Source organism: Oncorhynchus mykiss, chromosome 16 (genome assembly GCF_057628025.1).
Source record: "Oncorhynchus mykiss isolate SJ-2025 chromosome 16, ASM5762802v1, whole genome shotgun sequence".
Classification (NCBI taxonomy): Eukaryota; Metazoa; Chordata; class Actinopteri; order Salmoniformes; family Salmonidae; genus Oncorhynchus; species Oncorhynchus mykiss.
In genome coordinates, this window is record NC_143037.1 from 73,514,495 (window position 1) to 73,537,004 (window position 22,510).

At 37.6% G+C, this 22,510-nt stretch overlaps 1 protein-coding gene across 2 annotated transcripts in view; it reads right to left on the reverse strand.

Annotated features, from left to right (window-relative positions):
• Positions 1–22,099, reverse strand: part of LOC110492786 (copine-5) — a 193,148-nt gene extending 171,049 nt beyond the window's left edge. The window contains exon 1 of one of the 2 annotated variants that reach the window (XM_036947697.2): positions 20,999–22,099. In XM_036947697.2, coding sequence (XP_036803592.1) covers positions 20,999–21,108 — 110 coding nt within the window. In that variant the 5' untranslated portion in view covers positions 21,109–22,099. The remainder of the gene's footprint in view (positions 1–20,998) is intronic. The other variant, XM_036947698.2, reaches the window with a different exon arrangement.
• Positions 22,100–22,510: the final 411 nt, after the last annotated feature.

Genomic DNA, 22,510 nt, shown 5'->3' on the forward strand with positions numbered 1-22,510 from the left:
TGACTATTACACATTCAATTAACCTGACTATTACACATTCAATTAACCTGACCATTACACATTCAATTAACCTGACTATTACACATTCAATTAACCTGACTATTACACATTCAATTAACCTGACTATTACACAGTCAATTAACCTGACTATTACACATTCAATTAACCTGACTATTACACATTCAATTAACCTGACTATTACACATTCAATTAACCTGACCATTACACAGTCAATTAACCTGACTATTACACATTCAATTAACCTGACCATTACACATTCAATTAACCTGACCATTACACAGTCAATTAACCTGACTATTACACATTCAATTAACCTGACTATTACACATTCAATTAACCTGACCATTACACAGTCAATTAACCTGACTATTACACAGTCAATTAACCTGACTATTACACATTCAATTAACCAGACTATTACACAGTCAATTAACCAGACCATTACACATTCAATTAACCAGACCATTACACAGTCAATTAACCAGACCATTACACATTCAATTAACCAGACCATTACACATTCAATTAACCTGACCATTACACAGTCAATTAACCTGACTATTACACATTCAATTAACCAGACCATTACACAGTCAATTAACCTGACCATTACACATTCAATTAACCTGACCATTACACATTCAATTAACCAGACTATTACACAGTCAATTAACCAGACTATTACACATTCAATTAACCAGACTATTACACATTCAATTAACCAGACCATTACACATTCAATTAACCAGACTATTACACAGTCAATTAACCAGACTATTACACATTCAATTAACCTGACTATTACACATTCAATTAACCAGACCATTACACATTCAATTAACCTGACCATTACACAGTCAATTAACCTGACTATTACACATTCAATTAACCAGACCATTACACAGTCAATTAACCAGACCATTACACAGTCAATTAACCAGACCATTACACATTCAATTAACCAGACCATTACACATTCAATTAACCAGACTATTACACAGTCAATTAACCAGACTATTACACATTCAATTAACCTGACCATTACACAGTCAATTAACCTGACTATTACACATTCAATTAACCAGACTATTACACAGTCAATTAACCTGACCATTACACATTCAATTAACCTGACCATTACACAGTCAATTAACCTGACTATTACACATTCAATTAACCAGACCATTACACATTCAATTAACCTGACCATTACACAGTCAATTAACCTGACTATTACACATTCAATTAACCAGACTATTACACAGTCAATTAACCAGACTATTACACATTCAATTAACCAGACTATTACACATTCAATTAACCAGACCATTACACATTCAATTAACCAGACTATTACACAGTCAATTAACCAGACTATTACACATTCAATTAACCTGACTATTACACATTCAATTAACCAGACCATTACACATTCAATTAACCTGACTATTACACATTCAATTAACCTGACCATTACACATTCAATTAACCAGACTATTACACAGTCAATTAACCAGACTATTACACATTCAATTAACCTGACCATTACACATTCAATTAACCAGACTATTACACATTCAATTAACCTGACTATTACACATTCAATTAACCAGACCATTACACATTCAATTAACCAGACCATTACACAGTCAATTAACCAGACCATTACACATTCAATTAACCTGACCATTACACAGTCAATTAACCTGACTATTACACAGTCAATTAACCTGACTATTACACATTCAATTAACCTGACTATTACACATTCAATTAACCTGACCATTACACATTCAATTAACCAGACTATTACAAATTCAATTAACCAGACTATTACAAATTCAATTAACCTGACCATTACACATTCAATTAACCTGACTATTACACATTCAATTAACCAGACCATTACACATTCAATTAACCTGACTATTACACATTCAATTAACCAGACCATTACACATTCAATTAACCTGACTATTACACAGTCAATTAACCTGACTATTACAAATTCAATTAACCAGACCATTACACATTCAATTAACCTGACCATTACACATTCAATTAACCTGACCATTACAAATTCAATTAACCTGACCATTACACATTCAATTAACCTGACTATTACACAGTCAATTAACCTGACCATTACACATTCAATTAACCTGACCATTACACATTCAATTAACCAGACCATTACACATTCAATTAACCTGACCATTACACATTCAATTAACCAGACCATTACACAGTCAATTAACCTGACCATTACAAATTCAATTAACCTGACCATTACACATTCAATTAACCTGACCATTACACATTCAATTAACCTGACCATTACAAATTCAATTAACCTGACCATTACACATTCAATTAACCTGACCATTACACATTCAATTAACCTGACCATTACAAATTCAATTAACCTGACTATTACACATTCAATTAACCAGACCATTACACATTCAATTAACCTGACTATTACACATTCAATTAACCTGACCATTACACATTCAATTAACCTGACCATTACACATTCAATTAACCTGACTATTACACATTCAATTAACCTGACTATTACACATTCAATTAACCTGACTATTACACAGTCAATTAACCAGACTATTACACATTCAATTAACCTGACCATTACACAGTCAATTAACCAGACCATTACACAGTCAATTAACCAGACTATTACACATTCAATTAACCTGACCATTACACATTCAATTAACCTGACCATTACACATTCAATTAACCTGACTATTACACATTCAATTAACCTGACTATTACACATTCAATTAACCTGACCATTACACATTCAATTAACCTGACTATTACACATTCAATTAACCAGACCATTACACATTCAATTAACCTGACCATTACACATTCAATTAACCTGACTATTACACATTCAATTAACCTGACCATTACACATTCAATTAACCTGACTATTACACATTCAATTAACCTGACTATTACACATTCAATTAACCTGACTATTACACATTCAATTAACCTGACTATTACACATTCAATTAACCTGACTATTACACATTCAATTAACCTGACTATTACACATTCAATTAACCTGACCATTACACAGTCAATTAACCTGACTATTACACATTCAATTAACCTGACTATTACACATTCAATTAACCAGACCATTACACATTCAATTAACCAGACCATTACACATTCAATTAACCAGACCATTACACATTCAATTAACCAGACCATTACACATTCAATTAACCTGACCATTACACATTCAATTAACCTGACCATTACACAGTCAATTAACCTGACTATTACACATTCAATTAACCTGACCATTACACATTCAATTAACCTGACCATTACACATTCAATTAACCTGACCATTACACATTCAATTAACCTGACCATTACACAGTCAATTAACCTGACTATTACACATTCAATTAACCTGACCATTACACATTCAATTAACCTGACCATTACACATTCAATTAACCTGACCATTACACATTCAATTAACCTGACTATTACACATTCAATTAACCTGACCATTACACATTCAATTAACCTGACCATTACACATTCAATTAACCTGACCATTACAAATTCAATTAACCTGACCATTACACATTCAATTAACCTGACCATTACACATTCAATTAACCTGACCATTACACAGTCAATTAACCTGACTATTACACATTCAATTAACCTGACCATTACACATTCAATTAACCTGACCATTACACATTCAATTAACCAGACTATTACACATTCAATTAACCTGACCATTACACAGTCAATTAACCTGACTATTACACATTCAATTAACCTGACTATTACACATTCAATTAACCTGACCATTACACAGTCAATTAACCTGACTATTACACATTCAATTAACCTGACCATTACACAGTCAATTAACCTGACTATTACACATTCAATTAACCTGACTATTACACATTCAATTAACCTGACCATTACACAGTCAATTAACCTGACTATTACACATTCAATTAACCTGACCATTACACATTCAATTAACCTGACCATTACACATTCAATTAACCAGACTATTACACATTCAATTAACCTGACAATAACACAGTCAATTAACCTGACTATTACACATTCAATTAACCTGACTATTACACATTCAATTAACCTGACCATTACACAGTCAATTAACCTGACTATTACACATTCAATTAACCTGGCCATTACACATTCAATTAACCTGACTATTACACATTCAATTAACCTGACCATTACACATTCAATTAACCTGACCATTACACATTCAATTAACCAGACTATTACACATTCAATTAACCAGACCATTACACATTCAATTAACCAGACCATTACACAGTCAATTAACCTGACTATTACACATTCAATTAACCAGACCATTACACATTCAATTAACCAGACCATTACACAGTCAATTAACCTGACTATTACACATTCAATTAACCTGACTATTACACATTCAATTAACCAGACCATTACACATTCAATTAACCAGACCATTACACAGTCAATTAACCTGACTATTACACATTCAATTAACCAGACCATTACACATTCAATTAACCAGACCATTACACAGTCAATTAACCTGACTATTACACATTCAATTAACCTGACCATTACACATTCAATTAACCAGACCATTACACATTCAATTAACCAGACCATTACACAGTCAATTAACCTGACTATTACACATTCAATTAACCAGACCATTACACATTCAATTAACCAGACCATTACACAGTCAATTAACCTGACTATTACACATTCAATTAACCAGACCATTACACATTCAATTAACCAGACCATTACACAGTCAATTAACCTGACTATTACACATTCAATTAACCTGACCATTACACATTCAATTAACCTGACCATTACACAGTCAATTAACCAGACCATTACACATTCAATTAACCTGACTATTACACATTCAATTAACCTGACTATTACACATTCAATTAACCTGACTATTACACATTCAATTAACCTGACCATTACACATTCAATTAACCTGACCATTACACATTCAATTAACCAGACTATTACACAGTCAATTAACCTGACTATTACACATTCAATTAACCAGACCATTACACATTCAATTAACCTGACCATTACACATTCAATTAACCAGACCATTACACATTCAATTAACCAGACCATTACACATTCAATTAACCTGACCATTACACATTCAATTAACCTGACCATTACACATTCAATTAACCTGACCATTACACATTCAATTAACCAGACTATTACACAGTCAATTAACCTGACTATTACACATTCAATTAACCAGACCATTACACATTCAATTAACCTGACCATTACACATTCAATTAACCAGACCATTACACATTCAATTAACCAGACCATTACACATTCAATTAACCTGACTATTACACATTCAATTAACCAGACCATTACACATTCAATTAACCAGACCATTACACATTCAATTAACCTGACTATTACACATTCAATTAACCAGACCATTACACATTCAATTAACCAGACCATTACACATTCAATTAACCTGACTATTACACATTCAATTAACCAGACCATTACACAGTCAATTAACCTGACCATTACACATTCAATTAACCTGACCATTACACAGTCAATTAACCTGACTATTACACATTCAATTAACCTGACCATTACACATTCAATTAACCAGACTATTACACAGTCAATTAACCTGACTATTACACATTCAATTAACCAGACCATTACACATTCAATTAACCTGACCATTACACATTCAATTAACCTGACCATTACACATTCAATTAACCAGACCATTACACATTCAATTAACCTGACTATTACACATTCAATTAACCAGACCATTACACATTCAATTAACCAGACCATTACACATTCAATTAACCTGACCATTACACATTCAATTAACCTGACCATTACACATTCAATTAACCTGACTATTACACATTCAATTAACCAGACCATTACACATTCAATTAACCTGACCATTACACAGTCAATTAACCAGACCATTACACATTCAATTAACCTGACCATTACACATTCAATTAACCTGACTATTACACATTCAATTAACCAGACCATTACACATTCAATTAACCTGACTATTACACATTCAATTAACCAGACCATTACACATTCAATTAACCTGACCATTACACATTCAATTAACCAGACCATTACACATTCAATTAACCTGACTATTACACATTCAATTAACCTGACCATTACACATTCAATTAACCTGACTATTACACATTCAATTAACCTGACCATTACACATTCAATTAACCTGACTATTACACATTCAATTAACCAGACCATTACACATTCAATTAACCTGACTATTACACATTCAATTAACCAGACCATTACACATTCAATTAACCTGACCATTACACATTCAATTAACCTGACCATTACACAGTCAATTAACCTGACCATTACAAATTCAATTAACCAGACCATTACACATTCAATTAACCTGACCATTACACATTCAATTAACCTGACTATTACACATTCAATTAACCTGACCATTACACATTCAATTAACCTGACCATTACAAATTCAATTAACCTGACCATTACACATTCAATTAACCTGACCATTACACATTCAATTAACCTGACCATTACACAGTCAATTAACCTGACCATTACACATTCAATTAACCTGACCATTACAAATTCAATTAACCTGACCATTACACATTCAATTAACCTGACCATTACACAGTCAATTAACCTGACCATTACAAATTCAATTAACCAGACCATTACACATTCAATTAACCTGACCATTACACATTCAATTAACCTGACTATTACACATTCAATTAACCTGACCATTACACATTCAATTAACCTGACCATTACACAGTCAATTAACCAGACCATTACACATTCAATTAACCTGACCATTACACATTCAATTAACCAGACCATTACACAGTCAATTAACCAGACCATTACACATTCAATTAACCTGACCATTACACATTCAATTAACCTGACCATTACACATTCAATTAACCTGACCATTACACATTCAATTAACCTGACCATTACACAGTCAATTAACCTGACTATTACACATTCAATTAACCTGACCATTACACATTCAATTAACCTGACTATTACACATTCAATTAACCTGACCATTACACATTCAATTAACCTGACCATTACACATTCAATTAACCTGACTATTACACATTCAATTAACCTGACCATTACACATTCAATTAACCTGACCATTACAAATTCAATTAACCAGACCATTACACATTCAATTAACCTGACCATTACACAGTCAATTAACCTGACTATTACACATTCAATTAACCTGACCATTACACATTCAATTAACCTGACTATTACACATTCAATTAACCTGACCATTACACATTCAATTAACCTGACCATTACAAATTCAATTAACCAGACCATTACACATTCAATTAACCTGACCATTACACATTCAATTAACCAGACCATTACACATTCAATTAACCTGACCATTACACATTCAATTAACCAGACCATTACACATTCAATTAACCAGACCATTACACATTCAATTAACCTGACCATTACACAGTCAATTAACCTGACTATTACACATTCAATTAACCTGACCATTACACATTCAATTAACCTGACCATTACAAATTCAATTAACCAGACCATTACACATTCAATTAACCAGACCATTACACATTCAATTAACCTGACCATTACACAGTCAATTAACCTGACCATTACACATTCAATTAACCTGACCATTACACATTCAATTAACCTGACCATTACACAGTCAATTAACCTGACTATTACACATTCAATTAACCTGACCATTACACATTCAATTAACCTGACTATTACACATTCAATTAACCTGACCATTACACATTCAATTAACCTGACTATTACACATTCAATTAACCTGACCATTACACAGTCAATTAACCAGACCATTACACATTCAATTAACCTGACCATTACACATTCAATTAACCTGACTATTACACATTCAATTAACCTGACCATTACACATTCAATTAACCTGACCATTACAAATTCAATTAACCAGACCATTACACATTCAATTAACCTGACCATTACACAGTCAATTAACCTGACTATTACACATTCAATTAACCTGACCATTACACATTCAATTAACCTGACTATTACACATTCAATTAACCTGACCATTACACATTCAATTAACCTGACCATTACAAATTCAATTAACCAGACCATTACACATTCAATTAACCTGACCATTACACATTCAATTAACCAGACCATTACACATTCAATTAACCTGACCATTACACATTCAATTAACCAGACCATTACACATTCAATTGACCAGACCATTACACATTCAATTAACCTGACCATTACACAGTCAATTAACCTGACTATTACACATTCAATTAACCTGACCATTACACATTCAATTAACCTGACCATTACAAATTCAATTAACCAGACCATTACACATTCAATTAACCAGACCATTACACATTCGATTAACCTGACCATTACAAATTCAATTAACCAGACCATTACACATTCAATTAACCAGACCATTACACATTCAATTAACCAGACCATTACACATTCAATTAACCTGACCATTACACATTCAATTAACCAGACCATTACACATTCAATTAACCAGACCATTACACATTCAATTAACCAGACCATTACACATTCAATTAACCAGACCATTACACATTCAATTAACCTGACTATTACACATTCAATTAACCAGACCATTACACATTCAATTAACCAGACCATTACACATTCAATTAACCAGACCATTACACATTCAATTAACCAGACCATTACACATTCAATTAACCAGACCATTACACATTCAATTAACCTGACCATTACACATTCAATTAACCTGACCATTACACATTCAATTAACCAGACCATTACACATTCAATTAACCAGACCATTACACATTCAATTAACCAGACTAATACACATTCAATTAACCTGACCATTACACATTCAATTAACCAGACCATTACACATTCAATTAACCTGACCATTACACATTCAATTAACCTGACCATTACACATTCAATTAACCTGACCATTACACATTCAATTAACCAGACCATTACACATTCAATTAACCAGACCATTACACATTCAATTAACCAGACCATTACACATTCAATTAACCAGACCATTACACATTCAATTAACCTGACCATTACACATTCAATTAACCTGACCATTACACATTCAATTAACCTGACCATTACACATTCAATTAACCTGGCCATTACACATTCAATTAACCAGACCATTACACATTCAATTAACCTGACCATTACACATTCAATTAACCAGACCATTACACATTCAATTAACCTGACCATTACACATTCAATTATCCAGACCATTACACATTCAATTAACCTGACCATTACACATTCAATTAACCAGACCATTACACATTCAATTAACCAGACCATTACACATTCAATTAACCAGACCATTACACATTCAATTAAGCTGACTATTACACATTCAACGAAGCTGACTAATTGACATTCAATTAAGCTGACTATTACACATTCAATTAAGCTGACTATTACACATTCAATGAAGCTGACTAATTGACATTCAATTAAGCTGACTAATTGACATTCAATTAATCTGACTAATTGACATTCAATTAAGCTGACATTACACATTTTATTAATCTGACTATTACACATTCAATTAATCTGATTAATACATATTCAATTAATCTGACTATTACACATTCAATTAACCAGACTATTACACATTCAATTAACCAGACTACTACACATTCAATTAACCAGACTAATTGACATTCAATTAAGCTGACTAATTGACATTCAATTAAGCTGACTAATTGACATTCAATTAAGCGGACTAATTGACATTCAATTAAGCTGACTAATTGACATTCAATTAAGCTGACTAATTGACATTCAATTAAGCTGACTAATTGACATTCAATTAAGCTGACTAATTGACATTCAATTAAGCTGACTAATTGACATTCAATTAAACTGACTATTACACATTTTATTATGCTGACTATTGAACATTCAATTAATCTGACTATTACACATTAAATTAAGCTGACTATTACACATTAAATTAAGCTGACTATTACACATTAAATTATGCGGACTATTTCAGAGTCAAGATGTTCTTTTTTCAAACCAAACACCTTTCAGTAGGAGCCACTGTAGAATAAAATATGTTTTTATTTTAAGTAGTTATTTATTAGAACCAGCATGGCTACCACAGCATTCCGCAGCGATACGCCATCCCATCTGGTTTCTGCTTAGTATGACTATCATTTGTTTTTTAATAGGAAAATGACCCAACACACCTCCAGGTGTAAGAGATATTTGACCAAGAAAGAGAAAGAGAGTGTTCACAATCACCTGACCTCAACCCAATTGAGATGGTTTGGGATGAGTTGGACCGCAGAGTGAAGGAAAAGCTGCCAACAAGTGCTCAGCATATGTGGGAACTCCTTCAAGACGGTCGGAAAAGCATTCCAGGTGAAGCTGGTTGAGAGAATGCCAAGAGTGTGCAAAGCTATCATCAAGGCAATGGGTGGCTACTTTGACACATTTTTGCTTACCACATGATTCCATATGTTTTAATTCATAGTTTTGTTGACTTAGATATTATTCTACAATGTAGAAAATAGTAAAAATAAAGAAAAACCCTGAAATTAGTAGCTGTGTCCAAACGTCTGACTGGTACTGTACATATTTATAAATATCTTCACATGGTGATGTTTCTATTAGTTAAAAACACAAAACAGTTTGTCCTTAACATTTGACAAAGGGCTTTCTTAAATTGAGTGTGCTTGTACTGCCCTGATTTCTATAGATAAATTATTCCAGTCAGTTGGGCCGTTGTATCTGAAAGATCTCATTTTACCATTGCCGCTGTTTTCGGAAGCAGTAGTGTAAGTTAATTTATACATTTAAAAAGAAAGTGGTTCCAATGCAGTTGTTTTCTGTTTGGGAGTGACAGTCAATTTAGTGATTCAGACATTGTTTAGAAATATATATATTATAATGGCATCCATGAATGACTCTGCATAGATTGTTTTAAATGCCATCTAAATCGCAAAAGAAAGGTATTGGGGTGTTTTGATAGAGGATGCCATCATAGTCTAGGATAGGAAGCAATAGTTGGGTTACTAAGGTATTTCTAATCAATACAACAAAAGAGTTATTAGACCTGTATAGTAAACTCAAGCTTAATAGTTTAAAAATATATATATAATCAATATGCTTTCCAAATTATAATTCATGAATCTATCCTTAAACAGCTGGATGTGAAATCAACTGAAATAAAGATGGAGCTGGTGGGTGGTTCAGTGTAGCTGCAACAGCTTCTGCCACAGATGCTATACAAGCAAGGCTTTGTGAAAATAAAATAAAAAATATGAATGAATGTCTCCCTGTAGTCTTGAACTTGTATGGAGAAGTTAGTCTTTCTCTAGCGAGACAAACAAGAGAGACAACAGAACTACAGAGCCAGAGGGCTTTCACACTGAAACAGTCAACCTCACTGTGTAATGCATGAGGGGTTGGAAGGAGAATAAACAACAAGATGAACGATGAGATCAACTAGCAAGACTAAAATACATCTGCTGTTACTTCACACACACGCATGTATAAACACAGGTGAGAGTACACACACACACACGCTTGCAGTGTTTGAAAAAGTACCCAATTGTAATACTTGTGTAAAAGTATAGATACCTTTTAATAGAAAGTTACTCAAGTAAAAGTGGAAGTCAGTCAGTAAAATACTACTTGAGTAAAAGTGGAAGTCAGTCAGTAAAATACTACTTGAGTAAAAGTGGAAGTCAGTCAGTAAAATACTACTTGAGTAAAAGTGGAAGTCAGCCAGTAAAATACTACTTGAGTAAAAGTGGAAGTCAGCCAGTAAAATACTACTTGAGTAAAAGTGGAAGTCAGCCAGTTAAATACTACTTGAGTAAAAGTGGAAGTCAGCCAGTAAAATACTACTTGAGTAAAAGTGGAAGTCAGGGAGTTAAATACTACTTGAGTAAAAGTGGAAGTCAGCCAGGTAAATACTACTTGAGTAAAAGTGAAAGTCAGACAGTTAAATACTACTTGAGTAAAAGTGGAAGTCAGGGAGTTAAATACTACTTGAGTAAAAGTGGAAGTCAGGGAGTTAAATACTACTTGAGTAAAAGTGGAAGTCAGTCAGTTAAATACTACTTGAGTAAAAGTGGAAGTCAGCCAGTAAAATACTACTTGAGTAAAAGTGGAAGTCAGCCAGTAAAATACTACTTGAGTAAAAGTGGAAGTCAGTCAGTAAAATACTACTTGAGTAAAAGTGGAAGTCAGCCAGTTAAATACTACTTGAGTAAAAGTGGAAGTCAGCCAGTAAAATACTACTTGAGTAAAAGTGGAAGTCAGCCAGTTAAATACTACTTGAGTAAAAGTGGAAGTCAGCCAGTAAAATACTACTTGAGTAAAAGTGGAAGTCAGCCAGTTAAATACTACTTGAGTTAAAGTGGAAGTCAGCCAGGTAAATACTACTTGAGTATAAGTGGAAGTCAGGCAGGTAAATACTACTTGAGTAAAAGTGGAAGTCAGTCAGTAAAATACTACTTGAGTAAAAGTGGAAGTCAGTCAGTAAAATACTACTTGAGTAAAAGTGGAAGTCAGGCAGTTAAATACTACTTGAGTAAAAGTGGAAGTCAGCTAGTTAAATACTACTTGAGTAAAAGTGGAAGTCAGTCAGTTAAATACTACTTGAGTAAAAGTGGAAGTCAGGGAGTTAAATACTACTTGAGTAAAAGTGGAAGTCAGCCAGGTAAATACTACTTGAGTAAAAGTGGAAGTCAGCCAGTTAAATACTACTTGAGTAAAAGTGGAAGTCAGGGAGTTAAATACTACTTGAGTAAAAGTGGAAGTCAGCCAGGTAAATACTACTTGAGTAAAAGTGGAAGTCAGCCAGTTAAATACTACTTGAGTAAAAGTGGAAGTCAGTCAGTTAAATACTACTTGAGTAAAAGTGGAAGTCAGCCAGTAAAATACTACTTGAGTAAAAGTGGAAGTCAGCCAGTAAAATACTACTTGAGTAAAAGTGGAAGTCAGCCAGGTAAATACTACTTGAGTAAAAGTGGAAGTCAGCCAGTTAACTACTACTTGAGTAAAAGTGGAAGTCAGCCAGTAAAATACTACTTGAGTATAAGTGGAAGTCAGCCAGTAAAATACTACTTGAGTAAAAGTGGAAGTCAGTCAGTAAAATACTACTTGAGTAAAAGTGGAAGTCAGGCAGGTAAATACTACTTGAGTAAAAGTGGAAGTCAGACAGTTAAATACTACTTGAGTAAAAGTGGAAGTCAGACAGTTAAAGACTACTTGAGTAAAAGTGGAAGTCAGCCAGTTAAAGACTACTTGAGTAAAAGTGGAAGTCAGACAGTTAAATACTACTTGAGTAAAAGTCTAATGTTTTATAACTAGTCAAGTTAGTTAAGAACAATTTCTTATTTACAATGACAGGACAAGCTACCTAAGTATGGTTCTCAGAGACTACGATAGACAGCTGCCTCTGATTCAGAATCACACCCGGCCAAACCACAAAGACATCCAAAGCAGAAAATGAACATAGAATGCCCACCCTAGTCACACCCTGGCCTAACCAAAATAGAGAATAAAAGCCTCTCTATGGCCAGGGCGTGACACTGTGGGGATGTTTTTCCATCGGCAGGGAAACTGAATTGAAGGAATGATGGTTGGTGATAAATAAAGGGAAATTCTTGAAGGAAACCTGGTTCAGTCTTCTAGAGATTTGAAACTGGGACGGAGGTTCAACTTCCAGCAGGACAATGACCCTAAGCATACTGCTAAAGCAACATTCGAGTGGTTTAAGGGGAAATATTTAAATGTCTTGGAATGGCCTAGTCAAAGCCCAGAATCAGTTGAGAATTTGTGGTATGACTTAAAGATTGCTGTACACCAGTGGAATCCATCCAACTTGAAGGAGCTAGCCCAGTTTTGCCTTGAAGAATGGGCAAAATCCCAGTGGATAGATGTGCCAAGCTTATAGAGACATACCCCAAGAGACTTGCAGCTGTAATTGCTGTGAAAGGTGGCTCTACAAAGTATTGACTTTGGGGGGCTGAATTGTGTAAATCAAGGTATACAAACCCACAAAATAAAAATCAATTTTAATTCCAGGTTAGGCAACAAAATAGGAAAAACGCAAAGGGGGCGAATACTTTCGCAAGCCACTGAAGTACTTTAAAGTATTTTCACTTAAGTACTTTACACCACTGCACGTATGCATAAACATGGGTGAGAGTACACACACACACGCTTGCACATACTCACACACAAACTGACACAAGCGCTTGCCAGTCAGTCAGCCATTTAGCCAGCCAGTCAGCCAGCCAGCCAGCCAGTCAGTCAGCCATTTAGCCAGCCAGAGAGCCAGCCAGTCAGTCAGCCATTTAGCCAGTCAGCCAGCCAGTCAGCCAGCCAGTCAGTCAGAAGAGCTTTCTATTCAACTCCAGGTCTCTCTACCACTGATCTTGTAAACTCAGGAAAAAAAAGAAACGTCCCTTTTTCAAGACACTGTCTATCAAAGATAATTCGTAAAAATCCAAATAACTTCACAGATCTTCATTGTAAAGGGTTTAAACACTGCTTCCCATGCTTGTTCAATGAACCATAAACAATTAATGAACATGCACCTGTTGAACGATCGTTAAGACACTAACAGCTTACAGACGGTAGGCAAATAAGGTCACAGTTATGAAAACTTAGGACACTAAAGAGGCCTTTCTACTGACTCTGAAAAACACCAAAAGAAAGATGCCCAGGGTCCCTGCCTGCTCATCTGTGTGAATGTGCCTTAGGTATGCTGCAAGGAGGCATGAGCACTGCAGATGTGGCTAGGGCAATAAATGCAATGTACATACTGTGAGATGCCTAAGAAAGCGCTACAGGGAGACAGGACGGACAGCTGAAAGAATGAGCGTTCCACCGAGGCCTGTACTCTGGAGCGGGATCGATTTGGAGGTGGAGGGTCTGTCATGGTCTGGGCGGTCTGGGGCGGTGTGTCACAGCATCATTGGACTGAGCTTGTTGTCATTGCAGGCAATCTCAACGCTGTGTGTTACAGGGAAGACATCCTCCTCCCTCATGTGCTACCCTTCCTGCAGGCTCATCCTGACATGACCCTCCAGCATGACAATGCCACCAGCCATACTGCTCGTTCTGTGCGTGTTTTCCTGCAAGACAGGAATGTCAGTGTTCTGCCATGGCCAGCGAGGAGCCCGGATCTCAATTCCATTGAGCACATCTGGGACCTGTTGGATCGGAGGGTGGTGGCTAGGGTCATTCACCCCAGAAATGTCTGGCAACTTGAAGGTGCCTTGGTGGAAGAGTGGGTAACATCTCACAGCAAGAACTGGCAAATCTGGTGCAGTCCACGAGGAGGAGGTGCACTGCAGTACTTAATGCAGTTGGTGGCCACACCAGATACTGACTATTACTTTTGATTTTGAACCCCCCCCCCCCCCCTTTCTTCAGGGACACATTATTCCATTTCTGTTAGTCACATGTTGGAACTTGTTCAGTTTATGTCTCAGTTGTTGAATCTTGTTATGTTCACACAAATATTTACACATGTAAAATTTGCTGAAATTAAACGCAGTTGACAGTGAGAGGATGTTTATTTTTTTCCTGAGTTGATGTAATTTCAGATATTTATGATGCCAATTATTCTGTGCTCAGATATTTATGATGACAGTTATTCAGATATTGTCACACCCTGATCTGTTTCACCAGTCATTGTGCTTGTCTCTACCCCCATCCAGGTGTCGCTTATCTTTCCCATCATCCCCAGTGTATTTATACCTGTGTTCTCTGTTTGTCTGTTGCCAGTTAGTTTATGTTTTTCCTGTTTTCTAGTTCTGTTTTCTAGTTTTCCCCCAGTTTTGACCATTCTGCCTGCCATGACCCTGAGCCTGCCTGCCGTTCTGTACCTTTTCACACCACCCTGGATTACTGACCTGAGCCTGCCTGACCTGACCCTGCCTGCTGGTCTTTACCTTTCAGACTCTGCTCTGAATTACTGACCTCTGCCTGCCCTTAACCTGTCATTTTCCTGCCCCCCTGTTTTTGTAATAAACTTTTGTTACTTCGAAACTGTCTGTATCTGGGTCTTCACCTGAGCCTTGACAGATATTTATGATGCCAGTTATTCTGAGTTCAGATATTTATGAAGGAATTTATTCTGAGTTCAGATATTTATGATGGAATTTATTCTGAGTTCAGATATTTAGGATGGCAGTTATTCTGCCAGTTTAGGAGTGTGTGGTGAAACGTCAATGACCAATTAATTGCACTTCTTGGAGAAGACTATATGAGGGCGCTTGATACAGTGCCTTGCGAAAGTATTCGGCCCCCTTGAACTTTGCGACCTTTTGCCACATTTCAGGCTTCAAACATAAAGATATAAAACTGTATTTTTTTGTGAAGAATCAACAACAAGTGGGACACAATCATGAAGTGGAACGACATTTATTGGATATTTCAAACTTTTTTAACAAATCAAAAACTGAAAAATTGGGCGTGCAAAATTATTCAGCCCCCTTAAGTTAATACTTTGTAGCGCCACCTTTTGCTGCGATTACAGCTGTAAGTCGCTTGGGGTATGTCTCTATCAGTTTTGCACATCGAGAGACTGACATTTTTTCCCATTCCTCCTTGCAAAACAGCTCGAGCTCAGTGAGGTTGGATGGAGAGCATTTGTGAACAGCAGTTTTCAGTTCTTTCCACAGATTCTCGATTGGATTCAGGTCTGGACTTTGACTTGGCCATTCTAACACCTGGATATGTTTATTTTTGAACCATTTCATTGTAGATTTTGCTTTATGTTTTGAATCATTGTCTTGTTGGAAGACAAATCTCCGTCCCAGTCTCAGGTCTTTTGCAGACTCCATCAGGTTTTCTTCCAGAATTATCCTGTATTTGGCTCCATCCATCTTCCCATCAATTTTAACCATCTTCCCTGTCCCTGCTGAAGAAAAGCAGGCCCAAACCATGATGCTGCCACCACCATGTTTGACAGTGGGGATGGTGTGTTCAGCTGTGTTGCTTTTACGCCAAACATAACGTTTTGCATTGTTGCCAAAAAGTTCAATTTTGGTTTCATCTGACCAGAGCACCTTCTTCCACATGTTTGGTGTGTCTCCCAGGTGGCTTGTGGCAAACTTTAAACAACACTTTTTATGGATATCTTTAAGAAATGGCTTTCTTCTTGCCACTCTTCCATAAAGGCCAGATTTGTGCAATATACGACTGATTGTTGTCCTATGGACAGAGTCTCCCACCTCAGCTGTAGATCTCTGCAGTTCATCCAGAGTGATCATGGGCCTCTTGGCTGCATCTCTGATCAGTCTTCTCCTTGTATGAGCTGAAAGTTCAGAGGGACGGCCAGGTCTTGGTAGATTTGCAGTGGTCTGATACTCCTTCCATTTCAATATTATCGCTTGCACAGTGCTCCTTGGGATGTTTAAAGCTTGGGAAATCTTTTTGTATCCAAATCCGGCTTTAAACTTCTTCACAACAGTATCTCGGACCTGCCTGGTGTGTTCCTTGTTCTTCATGATGCTCTCTGCGCTTTTAACGGACCTCTGAGAATATCACAGTGCAGGTGCATTTATACGGAGATTTGATTACACACAGGTGGATTGTATTTATCATCATTAGTCATTTAGGTCAACATTGGATCATTCAGAGATCCTCACTGAACTTCTGGAGAGAGTTTGCTGCACTGAAAGTAAAGGGGCTGAATAATTTTGCACGCCCAATTTTTAAGTTTTTGTTTGTTAAAAAAGTTTGAAATATCCAATAAATGTCGTTCCACTTCATAATTGTGTCCCACTTGTTGTTGATTCTTCACAAAAAAATACAGTTTTATATCTTTATTTTTGAAACCTGAAATGTGGCAAAAGGTCGCAAAGTTCAAGGGGGCCGAATACTTTCGCAAGGCACTGTAGTTTGGCATGTTTGGTTAGTTTTTAAAATTTTTATATGATTGATGTTGTACTAAACAGCCATATCAATTTCCTCCAGTTAATAGAAAGTTGTTATTCCTATTTATTCCTAAGTGTGTATGTGTGTGGGTGTGGGTGTGCGTGTGGGTGTGTGGGTGGGTGGGTGTGGGTGTGGGTGTGTGGGTGGGTGTGGGTGTGCGTGTGGGTGTGTGGGTGGGTGTGGATGTAGGTGTGTGTATGTGTGTGGGTGTCGGTGTGTGGGTGTGCGTGTGGGTGTGGGTGTGTGTATGTGTGTGGGTGTCGGTGTGTGGGTGGGTGTGGGTGTGCGTGTGTAAGCAGCTCCAAGGGAACAGACCATAAGCAGCATCAAAGCAAAGCCTCTGATCAATCTCTCTCCTCCTTCAGGTCCGATGACATCATATTAATTTCTGATAGCTCTGTGAAAAACACATTAATTGGCGGCCTTGAGAAAACTGCGGGCTGTGTCCTTTAAGTTACAACACAACATGGATGTGATGGCCTCTGTCAGAGAGAGAGAGAGGTGTGGATAGAGAGAGAAAAAAGGAGGGAGGGAGATAGAGAGTAAGAGAGATAGAGAGAGAATGTAGGGAGATAGAGAGTGAGAGATAGTGAGAGAAAGGAGGAAGGGAGAGAGGGAGATAGAGAGTGAGAGAGAGAGAAAGGAGGGAGATTCAGAGTGAGAGAGAGCGATAGAGAGAGAAAGGAGGGAGATAGAGAGTGAAAGGTAGCGAGAGAAAGGAGGGAGGGAGATAGAGAGTGAGAGAGAGAAAGGAGGGAGATTCAGAGTGAGAGAGTGATAGAGAGAGAAAGGAAGGAAGGAGATAGAGAATGAGAAATAATGAGAGAAAGGAGGGAGATAGAGAGTGAGAGATAGTGAGAGAAAGGAGGAAGGGAGAGAGGGAGATAGAGAGTGAGAGAGAGAGAAAGGAGGGAGATTCAGAGTGAGAGAGAGTGATAGAGAGAGAAAGGAGGGAGATAGAGAGTGAAAGGTAGCGAGAGAAAGGAGGGACGGAGATAGAGAGTGAGAGAGAGAAAGGAGGGAGATTCAGAGTGAGAGAGTGATAGAGAGAGAAAGGAAGGAAGGAGATAGAGAATGAGAAATAATGAGAGAAAGGAGGGAGATAGAGAGTGAGAGATAGTGAGAGAAAGGAGGAAGGGAGAGAGGGAGATAGAGAGTGAGAGAGAGAGAAAGGAGGGAGATTCAGAGTGAGAGAGAGCGATAGAGAGAGAAAGGAGGGAGATAGAGAGTGAAAGGTAGCGAGAGAAAGGAGGGAGGGAGATAGAGAGTGAGAGAGAGAAAGGAGGGAGATTCAGAGTGAGAGAGTGATAGAGAGAGAAAGGAAGGAAGGAGATAGAGAATGAGAAATAATGAGAGAAATGAGGGAGATAGAGAGTGAGAGATAGTGAGAGAAAGGAGGAAGGGAGAGAGGGAGATAGAGAGAGAGAGAAAGGAGGGAGATTCAGAGTGAGAGAGAGCGATAGAGAGAGAAAGGAGGGAGATAGAGAGTGAAAGGTAGCGAGAGAAAGGAGGGAGGGAGATAGAGAGTGAGAGAGAGAAAGGAGGGAGATTCAGAGTGAGAGAGTGATAGAGAGAGAAAGGAAGGAAGGAGATAGAGAATGAGAAATAATGAGAGAAAGGAGGGAGATAGAGAGTGAGAGCGATAGAGAAAGAAAGGAGGGAGATAAAGACCAAGGGAGATAGAGAGAGAAAGGAGGGAGATAGAGAACAAGAGAGAGAAAGGATGGAGATAGAGAGCAAGGGAGATAGAGAGAGAAAGGAGGGAGATAGAGAGCAAGAGAGAGAAAGGAGGGAGATAGAGAGCAAGGGAGATAGAGTACAACACTGCTCCAGTAGCAGAGAGATAGAGATAGAGAGATAGAGATAGAGAGAGAAAGGAGGGAGATAGAGTACAACACTGCTCCAGTAGCACCAATCACCAGACTTCACATTAGCAGTAGAACCATTGTATCAGATTTGAGTGTCATCTTCAGATGGACTCAAAGAGACACGAAGAAACATGTTAACAGGCTTTGTTTGATAATCTGTTTATGTTCCACTTCCCTGAACTCTTAATGGAAATTGACGACTGAAACCATTACAGGAACAGTCGAATTAGGGTACAGTAGCCCATACTTTTACAATGAACCTGGTCAAATGTTATCGGCTTGACGGCTCTATTGTCCTTCCAAGAACCCCACCCCGACCCAATCCACAACATTATCGTGCGGCACAGTGGTCGTCACTGGTTGGGGGAAAGACTCGGCTACATGTAGGCTATTCAAACTCTACATTTCACTGCAGGCACCAAAGCATTGATCAAAGGAACTTATACCCCCGCGCCAACAATCTCGATATCAACTGTGGCACGAGACCGTTTTATTCACAGGATGGAAACATTGCGCAGCAAGAGCTTGGGGAAGAGGATTTAAGCACCCACCCCAAGTAGTCCCTACCCTTTTAACATAATATTAGGAAAATCGATTCAAAGTTAGACATGACATTTCCACATTAACCACAACACAGAAAGCAGGTTTCTATAGCCAACCGCTGTCCCCTTGCGCATCAGAAAAGCAAACTAGAGGCTTCTTGATGAAATGTCAGACCGTTACAATACTCATTGAATAACACATCTAACTGTAATTGGCAATGAATTGCATCATTACAATGAAATATAGCCTATCAACTCTTCTGAACGCGGAACTGCAGTGCCCTGCCCCGTATTTTCCTAAGCGCAATGGACCTATCCAAAGTCTGTGAGAGAGACAGAGTAATCAGCTGGCTCAGTGAGCTTACCTGCATGACACTGTGATCTCCACCTTGGTTGCCGGGATTTTTCCCGCAATGGGATCGAAGTCACACACCGCAGCCATGCTATCCAGCTTGTCCATTACGTCTCCCTCCATGCGCGCGGGAGACCCGGGACAACTCCCCTGTTCACTCAGCCTGACCGGGTGCAAGTCTCTCTCTCTCTCGAGCGTTTCACCAATTCTCACGCGGTCCCTAAGCCAGGCGCGAGTCCGCAGCGACCTTTCCACTGAGAACAGAGGGACCAACCGTCAGTGGATGAGCAGATGAGAACAGGAGATCCGAAGTTCAGCCAAATCTGTGAAGTGCTCTCCATTCGATATATACACCACTATACAGAAAGCTCGTATCTAATGGAAACGCAAAGTAACTGTTTGGTCAATTGATTTATAATGGTGCAGTTCAAACCAAGTCACAGTGTGCTCTTCTCTCTCTGTCTTCAGGCAGAGTAAGTGATATCTACTGGCGAGCGTTTGAAAAAGTAAAATCTCACAACGAACAACTCCACCCATTTCTGCATTCTTTCACATAGGCTACTGCCTGAAGGCAAGTGCGACTGGCTGACTGACAAACTAACTGAATGACTGAGTAACTGACTGACTGCCACACAGTGCGGAATCACTGTATTGATTAAGGATAAGGATCATTATATCGCTCCAAATTATTTATCGTGGCTATTAACATCAACAGCTAACTATCGGGCACAAATTAATGGATTAGCCTTTTAATAATTAGACCATCTTTTAGTATGTGTAGACTAAAAGTCACTTTTTATAGCCGATAGCCTACTTTTCTACCCAAGAATTTTAAACGGAAGTGAACAAAGATATTATCTATTTCCCTAAATAGGGAAATCAATTAGTCCAAGTCCGATTTGGCTAATGCTAAGATTAACAAATTGACGCAGAACAGTGATTGAATGCATTATTGAACGTGCTGTGCATATTTCCTACAAGATACATAGCCTCTTAATCAATGTTAAATCAATCCTGCCCTGCCTTTCTGAAGTCTTCGACAGATCACCGACCATTTCTTCTCGCTATGCAATCTGGTTTCGGAGATTGTCCTGGGTGCACCTCAGCCACGCTCAAAAATCAAATCAAATCAAATGTATTTATATAGCCCTTGTACATCAGCTGATATCTCAAAGTGCTGTACAGAAACCCAGCCTAAAACCCCAAACAGCAAGCAATGCAGGTTTTGAAGCACGTTGGCTAGGAAAAACTCCCTAGAAAGGCCAAAACCTAGGAAGAAACCTAGAGAGGAACCAGGCTATGAGGGGTAGCCAGTCATCTTCTGGCTGTGCCGGTGGAGATTATAACAGAACATGGCCAAGATGTTCAAATGTTCATAAATGACCAGCATGGTCAAATGATAGGTCCATAGCCGTATCTCTACCGCTCCTGCTGTCTCTAGAGAGTTGAAAACAGCAGGTCTGAGACAGGTAGCACGTCCGGTGAACAGGTCAGGGTTCCATAGCCGCAGGCAGAACAGTTGAAA